The sequence below is a fragment of the Meleagris gallopavo genome, chromosome 29, assembly GCF_905368555.1.
Source record: "Meleagris gallopavo chromosome 29, MGAL_WU_HG_1.1, whole genome shotgun sequence".
Lineage (NCBI taxonomy): Eukaryota > Metazoa > Chordata > Aves > Galliformes > Phasianidae > Meleagris > Meleagris gallopavo.
In genome coordinates this window covers 3924392-3944826 of record NC_139432.1, presented here as the reverse complement: position 1 = coordinate 3944826, position 20435 = coordinate 3924392, and the positions used below count along the sequence as shown (strand labels likewise).

General features: G+C 45.8%; 1 protein-coding gene across 4 annotated transcripts in view; it reads left to right on the top strand.

Annotated features, from left to right (window-relative positions):
• NPEPPS (aminopeptidase puromycin sensitive) overlaps positions 1 to 20435 on the top strand; it is a 29790-nt gene that overhangs the window by 7155 nt on the left and 2200 nt on the right. For 3 of the 4 annotated variants that reach the window (XM_085211210.1, XM_085211214.1, XM_085211212.1), the window contains exons 2-22: positions 508 to 592; positions 5713 to 5790; positions 7024 to 7145; positions 8041 to 8148; positions 9077 to 9277; positions 9768 to 9864; positions 9970 to 10003; positions 11394 to 11508; positions 11864 to 12028; positions 12280 to 12384; positions 12743 to 12803; positions 13531 to 13640; positions 14326 to 14389; positions 14931 to 15070; positions 16193 to 16327; positions 17543 to 17762; positions 18375 to 18517; positions 18895 to 18951; positions 19418 to 19525; positions 19671 to 19826; positions 19916 to 19963. In XM_085211210.1, coding sequence (XP_085067336.1) covers positions 508 to 592; positions 5713 to 5790; positions 7024 to 7145; positions 8041 to 8148; positions 9077 to 9277; positions 9768 to 9864; positions 9970 to 10003; positions 11394 to 11508; positions 11864 to 12028; positions 12280 to 12384; positions 12743 to 12803; positions 13531 to 13640; positions 14326 to 14389; positions 14931 to 15070; positions 16193 to 16327; positions 17543 to 17762; positions 18375 to 18517; positions 18895 to 18951; positions 19418 to 19525; positions 19671 to 19826; positions 19916 to 19963 — 2352 coding nt within the window. Of the gene's footprint in view, positions 1 to 507; positions 593 to 5187; positions 5234 to 5712; positions 5791 to 7023; positions 7146 to 8040; positions 8149 to 9076; positions 9278 to 9767; positions 9865 to 9969; positions 10004 to 11393; positions 11509 to 11863; positions 12029 to 12279; positions 12385 to 12742; positions 12804 to 13530; positions 13641 to 14325; positions 14390 to 14930; positions 15071 to 16192; positions 16328 to 17542; positions 17763 to 18374; positions 18518 to 18894; positions 18952 to 19417; positions 19526 to 19670; positions 19827 to 19915; positions 19964 to 20435 lie in introns of those variants that run through there. The other variant, XM_085211213.1, reaches the window with a different exon arrangement.

Here is a 20435-nt window from a genome sequence, read left to right as displayed (position 1 = left end):
ATGTAAAGAGAATTTCTTGGCAGATGGTTTTTAACCTAAGAACTTCTTACAGCATCACCGGTGCAGAATGCTGCGCTGTAGGTTGTGCTGCTTGTGATCTCTGGGAGGTGTGGGTTTGTGTTCACAAGCATTCCACTTGTTCTGCAGTCTCCTCTAGGTCGTTGCTGAAAGGAAGCCTACAGCTCTCTTATCTGTTTTCATTGGTCCTGGCTTCCAGGCATGTACAAGGGCCCTATTGTCCAGCATAGGTATTGAACAGGCAGCCCGTTCCCTTAAATAATTTACAGTATTGATAAGCAGGGACAGAGGGTTTGAATGGGATTCAGGTACTCAGGTTCTGAAAAGGACGAGAGCGGTCGATGGCCAATCTTTTTCTTCTTCGCCCCTTGGAAGCACGTGGTGATGTGGGAGTTTATAGGTGAAGTGGAGGTGAGAATGCCTCCCTCACTGGGGTGCCCTCCCCCCTGTGCTCCCCTATTCCTGACGCTGATGACGTTTCTCTTGCAGGTGAAGCATGCCACCAACCAGATTGTGATGAACTGTGCTGACATCGACATCATTACAGCCTCCTATGCGCCAGAAGGAGATGAAGGTAGGGCTGCTCTTCTGCTGCTGTTTTATGGTAATGTATTTTTGTTGCTGCTGCCAACAGTTAACAACTTCAATAGAAAAAATACATCATCCTTGGAGGAGCTGCCCTCCCTGTAAAGCGTGCAGTGAGTTCCCCAGCCTTTGTTCTTTTCCCATTCCTGTGTGTTGCCTCAAGTTTCCTTTGTCCTGCTCTCACATTTGTGTGTCATAGGCAAAAGGGCATCTGTTGTGACATTGTTTGTTTGTACCGTGGGTACCTGCATAAAAAAACATGGTCTGTACCCGTGGACTTGGCAATATTGACAAAAGCTGCAGCAAGGGCTTAGCTAAGAGTTGGATCAGGCATGGCTGGCAGTAAGAAATCCTCATCGAAGGGTCTGAAAAAGTGCACAAAACTTAGTTGACGTGGAACAGAATTTTCCTAGTGTGGAAAAAGGTGGTTGTGTGGAGGAGAGCATGCAGTGCATTGGAGGTTCTTGGGAACACAGGGCAGCAGTAGCTGTTGATGATGCGCTGTCACAGCAGTTGATGTCATCATCAATTATATTTTGTGGAGAGTTTAGCAGGCCCAAAAAGAGTTACAGTGATTAAAGTATGAAGTGATTAAGGTGTGGGAAATCAGGAGCTTGGAATGGAGTAATGCTCTGACAGTGGGTAAAGAGTTTCTGGCTGTCACGGGGAGCCTCTACTGCCTCAGGCATTGTAGTAATTTGGTCCTCGATGTACAACTGCTTCTTACATCACTCAGACAACAAAAGGCTCTGCAGGAGGAAGAGTCATAGGAGCAGCTGTGTCAGAACTTGGTTGTGAATTGAAGGAGTGAGTGAGGCCATAGAGAGTGGATTAAACTTCCCAGGTATGTCTGAAAAAGTGGGGGCCTCGGAGGGAAGGGCTGTGCCTGAAGCCCTGCACAAGGAACCTACCTTCCTCGGGACCATTTCATTCTTCTTGCAGTGCTCTCTCTGAAATAGCACTGTCCTCAGGCTAGTAGAGTTTGGTGTGGCAAACAGAGCATCTGCAGGGAGTTTTTGCATTTAAGTTGGTTTGACACTTTTTTAATGTAGTGTGAAAGAAAGCAGAGGTGCTGTTGCAAGCTGCAACGGGGAAGCAGCACAGAGTGTGCAGGGAGGAGCAGAGCTCACAGGCTCTGTTCCATCCAGCACTGTGCCCCAGGCCCACACCACCTACTGACTCCTTATTTTGCTGTTGAGAAAGTGAAAACAAATGGAAAAGGTGCCTGAGAACGATCGCTTTCCACTCAAGGGAAGTTAATAAAATAGAGAGGATGTTTTGTCTTGTTTTTGTGTTTTCAGAACTGGTCTCACTGTCCTTCAGGGGGTCTGCTTTTATATTCTTTAACAGTGGTGCATTCTCCTTGAAGTATTAATAGCAGAGCTTCACGGAGGCTTTTGTCTTTAAAACTGAGTAAATTGGAAGTCAATTTCTGTAGCCTGAATTTCTTCATTCTGATTTCAGCTTTCGTGGGGCTCTGGACACGGAGGGCTGCAGTGTAGGTGCTCAGCTCTCCAACTGCTGTAGCATAAATACTGGAGGTGCAGTTTGGTGTGTTTTCTGTAATTATAGTCTGGCTTCATGGGGTTAAAACATATCTTTCAGGTTGGTAAACTGCCAAATAGTATAATGGCTTTGGAAGTAAAATTGCATGAAATTGGCAGACTGTTTGCTGGCACCTGTTGATACAGATCAAGTCAGTCTTACTAATGCTTCTATTGTGCACAGCTTCTGGATGGTAATTTTAGAACTGGTCACAAAAACCAAGTATGAAATGTGGTCCAGTGAAGCAACAGAAATCAGCTAAATCAGCAGAGTTTGATCCCTTGGCTGAATCTTCTTCATATATCTTATGGAGAATGTTTGAGAGTGAGTTCATTCGCATGAGGGTTTCTTCTCAAAGGCTCCACCTGTTTGTTCTTTGGGAGATGGAGGCAGCAGATGGGTGGGATTCGGTCTTTGGAATTTTAATGCACATTTCCAAGGAGATCAGATACGTTCCCAAGGTTTGACTGGGAGCTGAGGGATGATTGCTGAAGTTTTCAAGTCAAAGTTCCAATTTCTGCTACGTAGTCCACAGCTGAACGACAGCGAGGAATAAATCAGCAGATACTGATAGCTCAGTACTTTGCAATAGAAAAATTCCAAACCAGAGTGCAGTGATGGGAAGCGGGGGCCGTGGCTTTGCAGTTTGGGTGAGCTCAGTCGAAGTGGCCCACAGCCCCTCCACAAAAGTGAGTTTTGCATCGCTGTGGGTCCAGCTGACTTCTCCCAGCAGATCTGTTGGAGTGGTCGATCTCATCCCGCCTTATGTGGGGCCAATTGGAAAAAGAAAACACAACCCCCCCCCTCCCCACAGCCCAACCTGTGTGCATAGAGCAGCGTTATTCTACAGCCAGCTTCATGCTGATGTTCCCAGTCCCACCATTTCAACCTTGCTGTGTTGCTCCATCTGACATGGGTTAAAACCGTTGGCGAGGATCCACGTTTCTAAGTATGTAATACAGAAATTGGAATCATTAATTGACGTTTCCATCTCGTTACCGTGCAATTTCAGGAAGTACTTTGTAGGAAGGCTGTAATTTGTTTAAAATGCTGGTGTAAAATCTAATCTGCAGCGCTCCCAGTCCGGGAGAGTCGCTAGCTCTGATTTGGATGCTTTCTTTCCAAGGCAGCTCTAGCAGCTTTGTGTTTTCTCATGCTATTTGGTCCAGACTGTGCACTAATGTGCTAGTGATTAACTTGCAACCTTGCAGTGCCAGACTCTCCAAAGTGAGCAGGCTGCCAAAACCGTGTTGTTCTCCTCAGGAGCTTTTGTACTCAGTGCTGTTAGGAATTCGGCTGGCCTTTAACTGCAATTACATCTTCGTTGTGAGTGGTTCTCTGAAATGACGAGAAGCCTTGCTGGTGGTTTTCTGTGCTTCTTTTTGCTGTGGGTTTAATTATCAGTGCTGAGTCGTCAGTTTAGAGAGTGCAACTTCAAATCTTTCATTTATATTCTGTTATTTTTGACACGTGAGCGTATCAGTAACCGCTTTGAGAACTATGCGAGCCGCCACTGAATGACAGCGAGGAATAAAGCAGGGGATATCGACCCTGCTGTACTTTGGGATAGAAAAATTCCAAAGCTAAGTGCAGTAAGTGGAGGCCATGGCTTTGGTTTTTTTTGTGTGAGTTCACCTGTAATGGACCACAGCCCCTCCGTGAGAGCGAGCTTTCCATCGCTGATGGTACAGCTGGCTTCTCCCAGCGAGCAAACCCAAGCGGGTCTGTTGAAGTGGTTGATCTCATCCAGCTCACAGCTGATCTTTAAACTCTTGGAGCTTCCCGGTACAGTCTGGAGTTGGTTTTGATCCTGTCAGGATCTTTGTTTGCACAGCTAGAGTTGTGTCATGGTGTTGCCCTGCCCGAGGGCCGAGCGGCTCGGTGTGAAAGCAGTGTGCTTTGTGTGCTCTGTGAGCAGAGGGTGGTGTTTGCTTTGACTTAAGGCTGAGAGCATCATATTCCAGGAAAAAAAAAACAAACCAAACCAACAACCCATCACGTTTTATACAAAATAAAAACACGTCTCCAATTACATTTACTATCTATAGAACAGCTTATCTGAACATCTTGAGAACATTCAGGCTGCCTCCGGAGCTGCGTACCTGGGTTCTGGTAGTGACACTTGAGCAGGGAAGGCAGGGCATGCTGTAAATTACAGCCTTGTTTTAAACGAGCTTTTCATCCTGCTTGCACAGCCAACGGAGCAGTAAGCTGTTCTGTTTTGTCCCTTCTTTCTGCCATTGTTCAGAAAGCAGCCTGTGCTCCTGGGCCTTTCCCAGGCTGGATGTGGCTCTGGGCAGCCTGGTCTGGTGGTTGACGGCCCTGCTTGTGGCAGGGGGTTGAAACCAGATGATCTTTGAGGTCGTTTTCAACCCAGGTCATTCTATGATTGCAGAGGCTGCTTACTGGATCGTTCTTCCTAGGTCAGTTCTGAAAAGCTCTCTGGACTTTCTCTGCCATTTCAGCACCCAAACTGTGTTTTCCTATCGGATTTACTGTCAGTGGGCAGTTCGTGCTGGGAATGCTGTCACTGGATGCTGGTTTGGGAATTTCCTGCATCTTCACAAACTGTTCTGACCTGCCAGATACTCACTGTGACCCTGCAGTTACACGTTCCTGCACGGCCAGGTGCGTTGCCGTGCCCAGGGTTACCCAGCTGGTTCATTCATGGCACTGACATGCGGTCTCTCTTTCTGCTGATCTGTTTTGGTGGAGATTTGCATTCCTTAGAGATAGCTAGTTATGGCAGCAGTTAATTACAGGGGGACAAAGATAGCAGAACTTGCACAGCAAGGCCCTGTGCAGCTATTTTAGATCTGTGGTCGGAGGAGCGTCGTCGTGCATCGCTTCGTGTGCCCCAATGGCACCTGGGGAGCTGGGAAGGAAGGAAGGAGCACCAGGAGGAGGTGGGTCTGGCCATGGGCTGCAGGGCTCTGCTGGTTCCCTCCCCCAGCTCTCCTGCTTGCTCTCATAGTTGAGATGTTTGCATCTACAAATAGATCCCAGTGCTGTGTGAATGAATGCCGGGCTGCTTCATATTCCAGTTGGTTTTGGATGCCCTTGCTGAGTGGTGCACAACTCCAAGGTAGGTCCGTGGATCTAAAGACATGCTTTAAATAAAATCAGCATTGAGTTTTTCTTAGTGGTTATAACCAAACAAAACCACCTTGCTGTGGGTATTAGTGTGCTTTTCAAACCAGCCCACAAATTATTAGTTAAATCATAAGCATCCTGCTCAGGGTAATTAACAGGACTCCTGCTGCACTAATGTGAGCGTTTAATATTGAGGGAAAACAGTGCCATTTCTTGCTGTTTTCGAGGGTTGGAGTAGTGTTGCTCAGGCTCTGGAGTAAATGTGCTGAATTCAGGTCTGAAGCGAGGTGAGGTACAGTCATCTCAGACAAAAGCTGGCGTTTCTTTGGCTGCTCAAAACGATCCTTCTGGATTATTCAAAACCTCCATTGATTTGCTGTTGGATTCAGCTGATCAGGTTCATCTTAAGTGCTCAGCAGTTACAAAAGCATCGCTGGATCTTATTTCAAACAAAATCTGTTTCTCTTTCAGAGGTACATGCCACAGGGTTCAACTATCAAAATGAGGATGAGAAGGTTACCCTCTCCTTTCCCAGTACCCTTCAGAAAGGTAAGAGAGATTCAGGTGCTTTCAGCTCACTTTGCCCTGTGCGTTTATGGTGCTTGCATTAGCAAAGCTGGAGCAGCAGCTGTGTGTCCCCTGGAGGCTGAGGGAGTGGAACCTGAGCTATCAGCTGTCAAACTGAAGTAATTCTGAGAATACCTTAGAGTTGGAGTTCCCTCTTCTAGCAGAAAGAATGCAGTTCAAGTAAGTGCCATAAAAAGCTGCTATTCATCTGTTTCTCTAGGAAATGCTTTGATTATCTCTGTGACTGTTCAGCGAATGGATACTTACAAGGGGCAGCACAGCTTAACACCTGACTTAAGAAACCTCTTTTACAAGGTCCCTCTGGTACTAAAATCTTTAAGATTCATGGGAAACACAAACGATAAGATCGCTTTGACTGCGGGCCCCTGCAACTGGAGAGATTGTTTTCTTAATGGTGGTGTTTGCTTCTAACATGAAGGTGACTCCAATTATTTACCTGCAATTGGGCGTTAGGCTCAAAGCTATTTTGTCACATACTGATGATCTGTTCTCCTCTTACCGAGAAAGGGCTAAGCTGAGTTACTGCAGCATTTTCCTAGGCTTGAATGCACTAAATCTTTTGAAACTATTGTTGTTTTTTGCTGTGTTGGGTTTGTGGGTTGAAGCTTAGCTCCTTGCTTCGGATGAAGCTGTTTTACTTCATCTTTTCAAACACGAGTGTTGGGATTGCCAGGTGATAAACTGCTGGCGTTTCATTCTGTGGGATTTTGGCACGCTGCCTTTCTGATCAAGATCAGGTTTCCCCTTTTACACCCAGACATCGAGGGCAGAATAAATCCTGAGACTAATTGACTTAGAAGCTTGAATGCAGCCATTGCTCTGCTTTGATTTTGCAGTAGGTTTCAGAGGATAAATAGCCACATCTTAGCTTTTTGCAAATATACACAAGAGCTGTGGGACCAGATTTGTCAAATGGCTTAAGGGAGACCTCTCTTGGTTCCTGTGTTGTGTTTAGAGGGTGAGAAGGAGTGCTGCAGGATCCTTCCAGGTCTGTTGTATGGCATGCCTGGCTTTGCCTGCGCTGGTTTTGATGCTCAGCTCTGCTGGATCTCACTTTCTCGTAAGGAGAGCAAAGGGTTTGAAAGAGACTGGCAGAAAACCCGTGGCTGGGCACAGACTGAAGGGCTGCAGATCTGGGCCAAAGAAATGCTCTGTGGTGTATCCATAACAATCTCCAATCTGTTTCTGTTTCAGGGACGGGAACGCTGAAGATAGACTTTGTAGGGGAGCTGAATGACAAAATGAAAGGCTTTTACCGAAGTAAATACACAACCCCTACTGGAGACACACGCTATGCTGCTGTCACTCAGTTTGAGGTATGGGCTGCATTTCTCTTTGCAAGGATTGTCATTCTTCTTGTGGTCTTTGTTCTCCAGAGCAGGGCAGGCCTGCTGTCCTGGCTTTAGCTCTGCTTTGGGTAAACTTTTATTTTTGCTTCTTGTGGATGGGCGATGCTGAAACTGTCCTTTATTCTGTGTCTTGAAGGTCAGTGCTTTCTGGATCTGGCACGTTCTCCAACCAACAGTCATGCTGATGTGTGATGCATTATATATAAATAAAACAGATGCAATGTTTAGAAACATCTATTTATGTAGATGTGGTCAAACACATCTGTATAACTTGCCTCTGTGAAATATATTAATTTTTAATTAGAACGTTCTGCCTTTATCTCAGCATTATAATGACATCCAAAACGCGAGCCAGAAAATGGCTCAAGCATTATGTAAGCCCTGGTCATAAGGACAGAATTTCATTCCATATTGTGATTTCATAGCTGTGTGCTACATGAAAACACAGAGTGCTCAGTTTGTACTCACAGAAGGTTTCCTTTGGGTGCAGGCTGGTGTTTAGGATATGGGTAGGAGGTCCTGTGTGTGCTGTCTGGGAATGCCTGCGTGCCCTTCTGCTTTCACATGACTGAGCTTTGCTCCTGCCATGACTCTGCTGAATTCTGCACAGACTGTAGAATTCCATCAGAGCACAGAGTGCTTTTTAGCTGCGTTACAAGGGGGAAAAAAAAAAGAGAGAAATAAACTATCACATCAGTAACAAAATGCCTTGGTGTAGGGGTCAGTGAGGAGGCTGCACAGTGCCGTCACCACCAGCCAGCATTCATCCAACTTCTTGCCCATAAAATGTACCTATTTTTTGTCTGTTTCCATTGCAGCAGCTTCTTGTGATTTCTTGGGTTAACATTCTTTCTTCTTTCAGGCTACTGATGCTCGCAGAGCTTTCCCTTGCTGGGATGAGCCTGCTATTAAGGCAACTTTTGATATTTCATTGGTGGTTCCTAAAGACAGAGTAGCTTTGTCAAATATGGTAAGTTCTTGGTGCACCGACTGTCTTCTGAATACAACTATAATAAAGGCAGCTGCCTGATGGAAAGCAAAATGTGTTTGGGGACTTAGGAATGCAGTCTTAGTAGCTGTGAGTAAGCAGCTCTAAATTGAGAGAACTCTTAAAAGATGATGCTGTTATTTCAGATGCTAGCACAAAACCTAAACAGACCTTACAAACCACAGTGGTGCATGTTTGTTTTTTTTAGCTAAAGTCTAGCATATGTCGTGCCACGTGCTGCTTGATGAAGAGTGACTGGGTGGGGGGAGAAACAGCCAACCCTTTGCATGTTTGTATAGCTGCTATAACTTGAGACAAACAGGCATGTTTTTTGCCCTGGAGAATTTCTGAGAATGAGGGTAAGATGTGCAGGTGGCAGAACTGCTGTCACAAACACAAGGATTCTCAGGTCGCTGTTTGAAATATGGTGCAAATATTTCTGGAATGTGCTTTTGGAGAAGTTTTATTTTTATGTTTTTCTTTCAGTATATTCAGTTTATTTCACCGTCCCCCTTCCCCGTGAGGTCTGGCTTTGCTCACTGACCACGTGGTTATGGTTTCTGTTTCAGTATTTTGGGACAAGCCTTATTGGGAGCTGCATAATATCCTCTTTGGAGGGCAGCAGCTGATAGCTAACGTGTTCAGCTGCCTTTCCTGTAATAGAACATAAAGTATGTGGCATAAAAGAGCACCTGCCTTTCCATTGATGGAATATCATGTGTGTATTACAGAAGCACGTCTCCATACGTGATGGGGCTTATTTTAGCTGGGGGGGGAAGCAGTGATCTGCATTATAAAATCAGGGAACTTCTTTCATGTTAAACACGTGATTCCCAGCCACGCTGTAGTTAATCCCATGCGTTGCAGAACAGTTTCACTTCCACAAAACTGCTTCTCTTTCATGTTGAAGAATGTCATTGACCGGAAGCCGTACCCAGATGATGAGAACCTGGTGGAAGTCAAGTTTGCTCGCACCCCCATCATGTCGACGTATCTGGTGGCGTTTGTGGTGGGAGAATATGACTTTGTAGAGACCAGATCCCTTGATGGGGTCTTAGTGCGTGTTTACACTCCTGTGGGCAAAGCTGAGCAAGGAAAGTTTGCATTAGAGGTAAATGCACTCGAGGTGATTTTGTTATTGCTGCTGTGAGCCCTGCAGGCTGTGTGTGCCTCTCTTGTGCTCACACAGACCTGCCAGAGCTTTGGGAGGGTGTTCTGCTTTAATTGCTCAGAGGGACTGGGCTTGATGTTGAGGGAAACTTCACTGGTGGACAAAGTCATGTCCCTAATGACAGAAGAACACACCTTTCACTCGAGTCATTTCGATTTGATGGTGCAGACTGTGATCCAAAGATGATGAGGAATACTGATGGAAAGGGTAGAGCCTGGGAGCAAAAGGGGGTGGGAGCCTTCCAAGGTGTTGGGGGGGGGTGGGAGCCTTCCAAGGTGTTGTGCTTTGGAAGCTGGGAATGAGTTTTCTGGAGGAAAGCTTGTGTGTGCTGCTCTCATAGGCTGGTCTTGGCCATCAGGGAGCTTTTGGTTTTAAAAATAGTTCCGAGTTAACAAAATATTTACCACGTTTCTCCTCTTCTCTCTTACAGGTTGCTGCTAAAACTCTGCCTTTTTATAAGGACTACTTCAATGTTCCTTACCCTCTTCCTAAAATTGATCTCATAGCTATTGCAGATTTTGCTGCTGGTAAAGTAACTCACTTTATTGATGAACTGTATTTTATTTGAATGATAAACATTTAGGAAGAGGTGTGTATCCATATCAATAAACCTTTGTATTTATTTTATAAAGGTGCCATGGAGAACTGGGGCCTTGTTACTTATAGGTATGCTGTTAAAATACTGTCTTTCCCCTTCTTTGTTCACTAATTCTTAGCAGTAAGTGGATTAGTTGTAGGGAGCTGGCATCATCCCAAATAAGACCAAATCAATACCTTCAGCTCTTGCTTCGGTTTGAATCGTTGTGATTTCTGCAGCAGCGTGCATTACTACCCAAACCTTAGGAAGGCAGGAATGAGCTCTGTAAGCACTGTCCAGGGCTGTGAGGGTTTTTAACTGCCTGGCAGCACTGCCTGTTTGCCAAGAGAACTTTCTTGACTGTTTTGTTTTTTTTTTTTTTCCCCCCCTCCAAGTCACTGGCACAGCTGGAAGGGTTTCTTATTTTATGTTGTAGGCAAGTTGGTCAACGTAGCAGCCACATGATTATCATGTAAATGAGAGATACTAACTTGCCTTCCTTTTCAGTTTTTTGTGTTCATCTGATCAAGCTTTTTATACCTTTGCTTGATACTCCGACGTGACCTGTGCACACTGTTAGACTGATTCTCCATTTTGTACACTGGACTCGGAAGCTTTGGACTTCAGTCCTTTCGAATTTCGTTTGCTAAACTTTGAATTTGGCCTTTAAAAAAAAAAAAAGAATTGCAATGGATGTTTGAGTCCAGGTTTAAAATCTACATCTTATTACAATTTTGATGAAATCTTTTACTTACTTTGAGGGGGAAAAAACCCCACCGACTTATCTTGGATGAGTAGATTTATTGTATTTTTTGATTTTTTAAGCCTTTCTTAATTTTTGCTGCTTCATTTTTCCCCCTTTTACTCTTGATTTGGCACGCTTGCTTTATCCCCTTGGGGACAGAAGGTTGGCACAGTCTGTGTTTGGAGTTTTGTCCCCTCGGAGCACAGCAATCCTGAAGCTGTGGCTGCCCCACCACGTCCTGCTTGCTTGGGGTGTTTGCAGAGGAAGGTCGTGTGCCTGAGCCGGGAGCTCCTGTGTGCTGTGTGTGCAGGACCCTGTGTGTGTGACACAGCTGGAGGGAGCTGGGCTTCCTTTGGGGCTGAGGGAGGCAGAGGAGGTTGGCTGTGCATACACCATGCAGTGCAAAGGGAGTTTCAGTTAAGGTGAGACTTGTCGTCCCCCCCTTCCTTCCTAGATTATGTAGGTGAGCTATTTTATACACAAAGCATAAACTTTCTCGTTCCTGCTTGGGTTTTTGCACTTGTCTTCTTGCATGCCGTGAGGAACTGTTGCTCCAAAGCATTCCAGTAACTGTGGAACTTACCAAAGCAACGTCTAAACTGAGATACCTCGTGGTTTTTTGCAGTTGTTCCGATCACTCTGTAGCTTGTTTAGGTTATTTAACCTGCTTTTGCTGTGTTTTTGAACCTAGCCTTGTTCCGCTCTGTTCAGTTACCTCTCTCTTTTAAATACAGGGAGACTGCATTGCTCATTGACCCCAAAAATTCCTGTTCTTCATCTCGCCAGTGGGTGGCTCTGGTTGTGGGACACGAACTTGCTCATCAGTGGTTTGGAAACCTCGTGACCATGGTATCTAACAGTTACAAGTTCTGGTTTTTGTTGACGCGTGCTTCGTGTCAGTGTTATTAAGAGGCCTGTAATAACAGACACGCTGTCTTAAAAGTTGCTTTATCATCAGTTCCTTCTTTATTAGCGTGTCCTGTAAAGGTATTCCCAGATCTTTTCTAAGACAGGAGAAGACTGAGTGTGCTCACTGCTCCTCTTGGGCTGCTGACATCTTCACAGGGAGGAGCTGGTGCTCACAGGCATTACCCGTTTCTGTGCTAAATGAGGACATTAAAAGCTTCTCTTTGCTGCTGACTTCTTGTTGGTAAAGTAAAGCCCTCGGAATCTTGTTCTTTATTCTACCTTCTTCATTTTCCAGGAATGGTGGACCCATCTTTGGCTGAACGAAGGGTTCGCCTCCTGGATTGAGTACCTGTGTGTCGATCACTGCTTTCCAGAGTATGACATCTGGACTCAGTTTGTTTCTGCTGATTACACACGAGCTCAGGAGCTCGATGCCTTAGACAACAGTCACCCAATTGAAGTAAGTCTTGCCCTTCCTACTGGTTATCTCCCTTCTTTCTTGTCAGCTGGCTGTGAGTTTTTCGGTCCCTACTAAGAAAGAACTTTACGCTCATTCATAATGCAAAGAAAAACCCCAAATTGCATTTACACTTTGTGGATTTTCCTCTGTTACACCTGTTACTTCGGTGAGAAAACTCCTTAAGCAACAGAACAAACAAAAATCAGGACGTTGTGGCACTTAACTCACCGTTAATTATCCTCTTATCACAGGTTAGTGTTGGCCATCCATCCGAAGTAGATGAAATATTTGATGCTATTTCTTACAGCAAGGGAGCATCTGTAATCCGAATGCTGCACGACTACATTGGTGATGAGGTAAAAAGTCTGTTGTCAGGAGCTAGCTGTAGGTTTTCAAGTATTCCTACCCTGCAAAAACCTTAAGCTTATGTCTACATTCTGTACTTTTTTTCTGTGTGGTTTTGGGGCTGTATTTGAACTTAGCTTGGAGAAATGAGGCGGTGGGAAAATAAAATCATTTCAGTGGCAAAACCTGGCTTAGGGAAAAACACATAAGAGTTAATCTTTGTAGCAGCAGGGTTTAGGAGGGAGTGACAGGTGCACATGTGGATCCTAGGATTCTTGGGTTGATTCTTGAATTAAATGCAGCACGGAGGGAGGACAGAAGGGACCTCCAATGTGGTGCCATGACATGCATTCAATTCTGTGTTCCCAGGACTTTCGGAAAGGAATGAATTTATATTTAACAAAGTTCCTGCAGAAGAATGCAGCCACAGGTAACTGCTGATTATTACGTGATTAAGAAAACTAATTTCTTGAGGCACAACTTTTGGTGGTTTCTTACATAGCTGCTTTTGCAACCGAGTGACTGAAAAGCAGGGAATAATGGGCTTGTTTCCAGTTTCGTACAATGTTCCCCTGCACAGCCAGAATTCTGCATCCTCTGGGGGTTCTGTCTCTTGGATGAGGTGATCTGCAGGACCTGCACTTGCTGCTGATGAGCACATCCACGTGATGATAGAACTGGAGCGGGGTGGTTTGCCTGCTGCACGCCATGCTTGGCACTGTTGATTGCATGGATGAGTAAACAGTTCAAAGTCTGCCCTAACATCTCTTTTCTTAGACTTTTTTTTTTGTGTGTGTCATTCATAAACGTGGAATTGGACCTTCAGCCTGAAGCAGTGCATGTGGCTCACTTGGCTCTTTTGACATAACAGATGAAAACTGCAGGGAAAGACTCTTCTTTTTACCCCTTCCAGCATACAGTATGGATTGATGACGTGCTTTTAGTTGCTGTGAAGTTTTCTCCCCCCCTTTCCTCACCTGCAGATGGTTTAAACTACGTCCTTTTTCTCACCTACCATCATCACAACTTGACAGAGGGGCAGTGGAGATACAGTGGGCAAACGGGAGCAGTACCACAGCTCCCAGGCCCCAGAGTGGAACAGTCTGACATGGTGGGGCTCAGGGTGTCCTTAGTCAGACTTCTTTTTTTTCCTACAGAGGACCTCTGGGAAAGCCTGGAAAAAGCTAGTGGTAAACCTATTGCTGCTGTGATGAACACATGGACCAAACAAATGGGATTTCCACTCATTTACGTGGAAGCTGAACAGGTGAGTCGTGCAATAATTCCCCTTATAGCGATCGGTTTATTTTCAGATCAGATGTTCTGCCTTTTGCTGTGTTTAAGATCAAATTTGGTGGTTTCCAATAACTTAAAAACATCTCTTGGACCTCTAAAAAGCAGAGCATGGTGCAGTGAATTGCTTTGTTTAGTGGCAGGTCTGTTTCTACAGGGAGGAGAAGAGGAGGAACCCGGTGGAAAGTGAAATAGAGCTGATCCACGGGCACTCCAGGCCCTGTGCCTGGGGTTTGCTGACATGGCCCATTTGCTCTTTGTGTTTGAAAAGCTGCAGGGGCAGTGGAATATCTGCTGTAGGTCCCCTCAGTGCACACTGTGCTTCCAGCTCCATTTTGATTGTGCTTACTCTGCAACATCACAGGCTGAGCTGGGATTAGTGGCTGGAAAGTGAAATCAGACCCCAAAAAATCAGTGGGTAATCAGGGCGTGCACGTCTCAACAATGGTAATGATGAGTAAACTGGAATGAATCCTTGAGTTAGCTTCTGTTTGTGGGGGAGGATGGAAGTTGTGTGAGCTTAAGGAGTGCACAGAAGTTGTGATGCATGGAAGCTGAGGTTAAACGATCTCAAGTTCCTTTCCCCTTTAACTCTGTGAACATTGAAATAAGTTGGAATTCTTGAAGAATCTGATTGATTTTTTGCTTTTATGTTTTAGCAAGAAGATGACAAAGTGTTGAAGTTAGTCCAGAAGAAGTTCTGTGCCAGTGGACCATATGCTGGTAAGATGAGGGCTGAGTGTTCATTCCTTTTTGTGCGGTGACAGCAACATTGGGTGATGAGGCAGCTGCACTGCTTGGATTTGGGTGCTTAAGACTTCAGAATGGATGTAAAGCTGAGTGCTGTGATGCTTTCCATGTCCTCCTGCTATGGTGAAAGCTGCAGTCTTCAGTTCAGCTTTCATTCTGAGGCTCTTCTCTTCCCATGTCTGCTTTAAGGGCATTGCTGCCATCTGAGGAGCTCTGTAAGCTGCTGATCTTATGGCTGTGAATAAATAAAAATGCCTTGTATGGAAGTCAGCTCTATTTGAAGATGAAAATTCTGCCTATTTCCTCTACTTATGGAAAGTAAAGCGTTAGGCTTCAAAGGTGCTGTAGATACCCCTGGTGTTGGACTCTAGAACTGCCCTTTTCCTTCAGGTTTTGTCAATTTAAATTGAAACATACTGACATCAGCTGCTGCCAAAACTTCACCCTCATGCAGGGTTTCTCAGTGTGCACACCCTTTTTCCTTAGGCCTTTTTTTTGTTGTTTCCTCTCTTAGGGGAGGATTTCCCTATGTGGATGGTCCCCATCAGTATTTGTACCAGCGATGACCCCACCAGTGCCAAAATGCAAGTGCTGATGGACAAGCCAGAGCTGACCTTGGTTTTGAAAGATGTCAAACCAGACCAGTGGGTGAAGGTGAGTGGCCACGAGGGAGCAGTGAGTTTGGTTGTCACTGCCATGTTCTCCTTCATTCCAGTTTCCTCTTGCCTCTCTTTTGCCTTGCAATCTTGTATTTCTTGTGCAGGGGCCTCTCTGTGCTACTGCTGGATATTGGCTCCTGTCTGTGATGCTTAACATTTCCCTTCAGACCTTTGTTTCCAGGAGCAGCCTAGACAATGTAAACTGGAACCTTCTCAGAGTGTGAGCCCAGAAAAACAGAGTCCCATTAAGCAGAGGCAGCTTTTGATTTTAAATCCAGTGGCTTTTTCAGTATCCCGTGGCAACTGCAGTTTAGTTCAAGTCCATTCTGAGCAAAAATAGTCCTGTTTATTTCCCATTAGCGTGAAGGTTTTCAATGGGTTTTACCAGACAAGTAAGAATCTGCAAGTGGAAAAACCCACTGCTGAGATGTGCTGCAGAAACAGGATTTGAGAATGGAAAGGAACCAACTGACTGGAATTATTACTGCGTGAACTAATGAGGTTTAGAATAATGCTTTCTGAGCTGGAGGAGACTCCACGAACCAGCAGTAAGAGTTATTCTAAATCAGATCTTCCTGCTGAAGTAAGGGGAGCGTTTCAGCCATCAGCTCTGTGTGTTCCCTGGAATCCCCACATCTCTCTGCATCACCCTGGTGACGGAGGGGCACATCACAACCAAACCTCTGCCCCAGCAGCAGCAAAGATGCTGACGATCTTTGCCTCCCTACCTCAAAATGCAGTTCTTCAGGCTCGCTGTGCTGCAGGGCAGGGACACTTGCTGTCCTTCCTTGAGAACACAGTTCTGGATCAGAGTCGTGTTGACAAAGCTGAAGTGAGGTTACAGAAGTGAGGTTTGTAGCATGGGCAGGCACCTGTGTTGTGTCTTCTGCACTGTGTGCTCTTCTTCCTGACCCTTACCCTGCTTAGGAGTGGAGGTTTCTCTTTCCTCCTTGCTCCCATCCTGTTTCCTCATGCCAGCTCTCTCTCATCTACCCAACTCTCTCTCATCTACCGTTCCTCTTAGTGAGCCCTCCTTATTCAAAATAAAATAAAATAAAAAAATCCGTGTTTTTTTCCCTTCCTGGCTTTGAATTTTTTGCTCTTTGGTGCATTTCAGTTGAACCTTGGGACAGTAGGCTTCTACCGCACGCAGTACAGCCCTGACATGCTGGAGAGTTTAATCCCAGCCATCAAAGACCTCTCCCTACCCCCCGTGGACAGGCTCGGCCTGCAGAACGATCTTTTCTCTCTGGTAAGGAAGCTGTGCTCTTCTGTCCAGTAATGAGATCTGGGGTGGTGACAGAAATGGGTGTTTGAAAAGTCAGTCTCTGTTCTTGGAGGCAAAGCACCCTTGGGATTATTGCCTGTGTTTAACCCTTAACTCGCTCAACAAGTTCAGCAATGTTCATAAGGCTCATAAAATTGTTTTGAGGACTTTCTTTTAATTGGTAAAAGCAGGGATATTTTAATGATCCCCTCAAAGACTTCATCCAAGACTTTACCAGCACCGTGCTGCAGCCAGTAGGGTTTGTAAAGTCCTCCTCCCCTGGCAGAGGTGGCTGTTGGGGATTCTTAGTGCCCCAAAGCAAGGGTCTGCCTCAAAAGCAGGCAGTGTCAGCTCCGAGTGCATTGCTGTGCTTTCAGACTCTGCTTTTGTGTTCTTTTTGGTTAGCAAAAGCATGGAAGGTTGGAGCGATGTGGGTTTGATGCCCCATCCCTCTCTCTTCAAAGCTTCTAAGTTGTCGTGGTCAGTCAAGGGGTTTGAAAGTGTGACCCAAGTCCCTTCCCAAGTATTGCAGGACCAGTGGCACAAAGAATAACAACACACACAGGATCTGTGTGACACTCCTTTATTTTTGTGCGTGTTGCCATTGAAATAATATTTCATCATAGCTGAACGTGGCTTAAATAGTAGGAATTGATTTTCCACCCCCTTTTCTTGGCCATAACTTACCAATCTGCTCCCAGGTGAAGCAGTCTGGTTGGAGATTTGTCACCTGCACTGAGCATAGGAGTACCTTCATGGTGCTGGGAGGCAGCATAGATTTTCCCTGGCACAGGCAGGGAGGCTGCTTGTACTTCTATGAGAAGCAGGAAGCACAAATGGTTCCTGCATCTTTACACTCCCAATTTAACGAGGAGCAAAAATGAAACCTCACAGTCATTAGAATTTTAGGTTAAAATAAGCTGTTGGTGGGTGTGATATCTGGCTGAGAATAACTCTGGAGGTTTATCATCTCTTGCCAGCTCTGCTTTGATTTGAAGTCGTTTAAGCTCGTTGTTTGTTTTCCTGTTTGCAAAATGGACTTCTAACTGTGTCACCCTCTCCTGGTGATGCTCTTCCCTGTGTAGGGAAAGCACTGTGTGCCCTGAGAGCTCAGCACGGCCGTAGTTACAAGGCAGTGAGCAGCTGAATGCCTTAATTCTGCATGGAAGTAAAACTAATCTGTGTCTTTTCCTCTCCCAGGCCCGAGCTGGAATCATTAGCACTGTAGAGGTTCTAAAAGTCATGGAAGCATTTGTGAATGAGCCCAATTATACTGTGTGGAGCGACCTCAGCTGTAACCTGGAGATTCTCTCAACTCTCTTGTCCCACACAGACTTCTATGAGGAAATCCAGGTGTTTGTGAAAGATGTCTTTTCACCAATAGGGGAGAGACTGGGATGGGACCCCAAACCTGGAGAGGGTAAGAGAACACACCATTGGGTTTCAATGGGTTTCACAGTGTGGTGTTGGGGTTTGAAATAAATAAGCCATCAAAATGTTGGGAAATGGCAGAGAAGGGAGGAAGAGGAAGGGCTGAGGAAGGCATCTGGGGGTGTTTTTATGTTTAAAAAGCCCAGCACAGAGCCTCCAAACAACTCTCTTTTCTCAAGTGCACGTTAAAATGGTGAAGATTTCCCTGTCCAGTCAGTGGTTGATTTAAGAACTCTCTGCTGTAGTTTTGCATCTATTAGAGTGCACCAAACTTCTTAGGCTGTCGGGGTGGGATGCCACACACTTGTCCCAGTTTGTCCCAGCGGAGATCCAGCAGGTTGGTTGTGATTGCCAGCCTGGCTCAGATTGCAGGCAGAGCGTGCTGTGTTTGGTCTGGAATTTTATTCTCCTGATCCTCTTGCAATTTAAAAGCTAAAATGTTCTTGCAATGATGCTGAGGAGAGCTGGAACGTCCTGGTTTGTTTACATATCCCCTCATTTGCAGAAGCTCTGTGCTCATCAGTGTACGTGGAAGAATTCAAGAATGACATTTATTAATTTAGTTGTCTCCAAATCATTGTTTTCTCCTCCTACTGATCAGGTCACCTAGATGCCCTTCTGAGAGGTCTGGTGCTGGGCAAACTAGGCAAGGCTGGGCACAAGGCTACCTTGGAAGAAGCCCGACGCCGGTTTAAAGACCACGTGGAAGGAAAAAACATCCTGTCAGCTGATCTGAGGAGTCCTGTAGGTTATCAGAGGGTTTGGTTCCCACCTACACTGACACAGGAACGGCTCTGGTCTCTGGATGGTGCTGGTTTTAGAGACTGGTGGATGTGGATTGAGTGTGCGTGAGGTGCTTGCTGGCTGTCAGCGCGTGGTACAAAGATTTCTTGCTCTCTTGTTTTGCTGAAGCTGAAATTAAGGAAGAGGGGTTGGCAAAGTCGTCTTAAAATTCAGTGCTAAACCAAAAAGGGCTCAGTGCAGCTTCCAGCTCTGCTCACCCGTTTGAAATCCAGCCCAAATGCATAGCAGCTGTTTGTCGCAGAGCCCCTTTCAGCCACGGTGAGCTTTGCACCTCTCCAGGTGTGATGTGTGAAGGATGTCTTTGTGCTCTCTCCCAGGTTTATGTCACTATTTTGAAGCATGGAGACAGTGCTACTTTAGACACCATGCTCAAGGTGAGTGCACGCTCCTTTCTTCACACAACCAGAAGAGCTAAACGTCCCACCTGGGGGTGGATTGTCTGAGCTGGAGTTTCTGTGCTGCTGAGCCCGGTGGGCTGATGGACAGATGATGATTCAGCCTTAATTTGTGCTCCTTGGTCCTCGAGTGGTGTGAAATTGCCACCTAGTGGATTGCTGCCTCTCTCATTTTAGGATCATTTTCCGTTGCTCAGAGGCACGGTTCTGCCTTATATAAACAGTGGTGAAGATCAGCTTGTTCCTAATGGTACTTTCTGCTGGTGCACGAGGGACGAGGTCCCTCATGTAGATAACGGCCGCGTTATTCATCAGCGGGTTCAGTTTGCCATATATTATGCTTAAAGACAAACCTGGCAGCGCATCCAGCAAGGTGAGCAGCACCAGGTGATGAGAGGAGGTCACTTCAGATCTGTGCTAACGCTCTTTGCTCTGCCTTTTGAAGCTTCACAAGCAAGCAGACATGCAGGAGGAGAAGAACCGAATTGAGCGCGTCCTCGGGGCCATCGCCCAGCCAGAACTGATTCAAAAAGTTCTCACCTTTGCACTTTCAGTAAGTTATTGCAAAAGCTGTTGTTTTAGGAATAGCTGCAGCTATTGAATCCCATTTATACCTTAATTTGTGCGAAAAGGAGAAGAGCTGCCCTCGATATTTGTTAGCAGCAGTTGGGAATGTTTGTTGATGTGTTCGTCCCCAGGAAGAGGTACGTCCCCAGGACACGGTGTCTGTCATTGGAGGAGTGGCAGGAGGCAGCAAGCAGGGGAGGAAAGCTGCTTGGAAGTTCGTAAGAGACAACTGGGAGGAGCTTTATAATCGATACCAGGGTGGATTCTTGATATCCAGACTAATAAAGGTGAGAATGGCTCTGTGAGCGTGCAGGGCCCAAACTCAGTTCTGTCTGAAATGCTGACTGCTTACCTTTGGTTATCTTTTTTCCTGCAGCTAACAGTGGATGGGTTTGCAAACGATAAAATGGCAGCAGAAGTCAAGGTAAGAAATGTGACTTACGGAGGTAATTAATTTAATTTGTGATTAATCTGAGCTGTGAGCTCCTCGTGGGAGAGCCACGGGTTTGGGGATCGTGCCTCTGAGTTGTGGGATTGCTGTGTAGTTCCTCAGTTGTGCTGCTTTGAGTTATTCGATTGAAACATCATAAATCAGCAATTCATTACACGGCTCTTAATGATCCCCACTTCGTTAGCTTTGCTTATTACTCCTCACATGGTAGAAATGAGCTCGATTCCACGCTGTAGGTCCAGGTTTGTGCCTTCAGTTGTGCCGTGCAATGAGAGCAAGGCTTTGCCATGGGACAGGTGAGTGTCTGCAGGGCTCTGCTGGGAGCTGCTGGCTCAGGTATCCCCATGGTCTGTGAGCACGAGCCCTGGGGAGCCTGCAGGCTTTCCTTGCTCCCTGCCTGCAGTTTTATGGGGGCTCCTTGGCAGAAGAAACATAAAAAATGTGG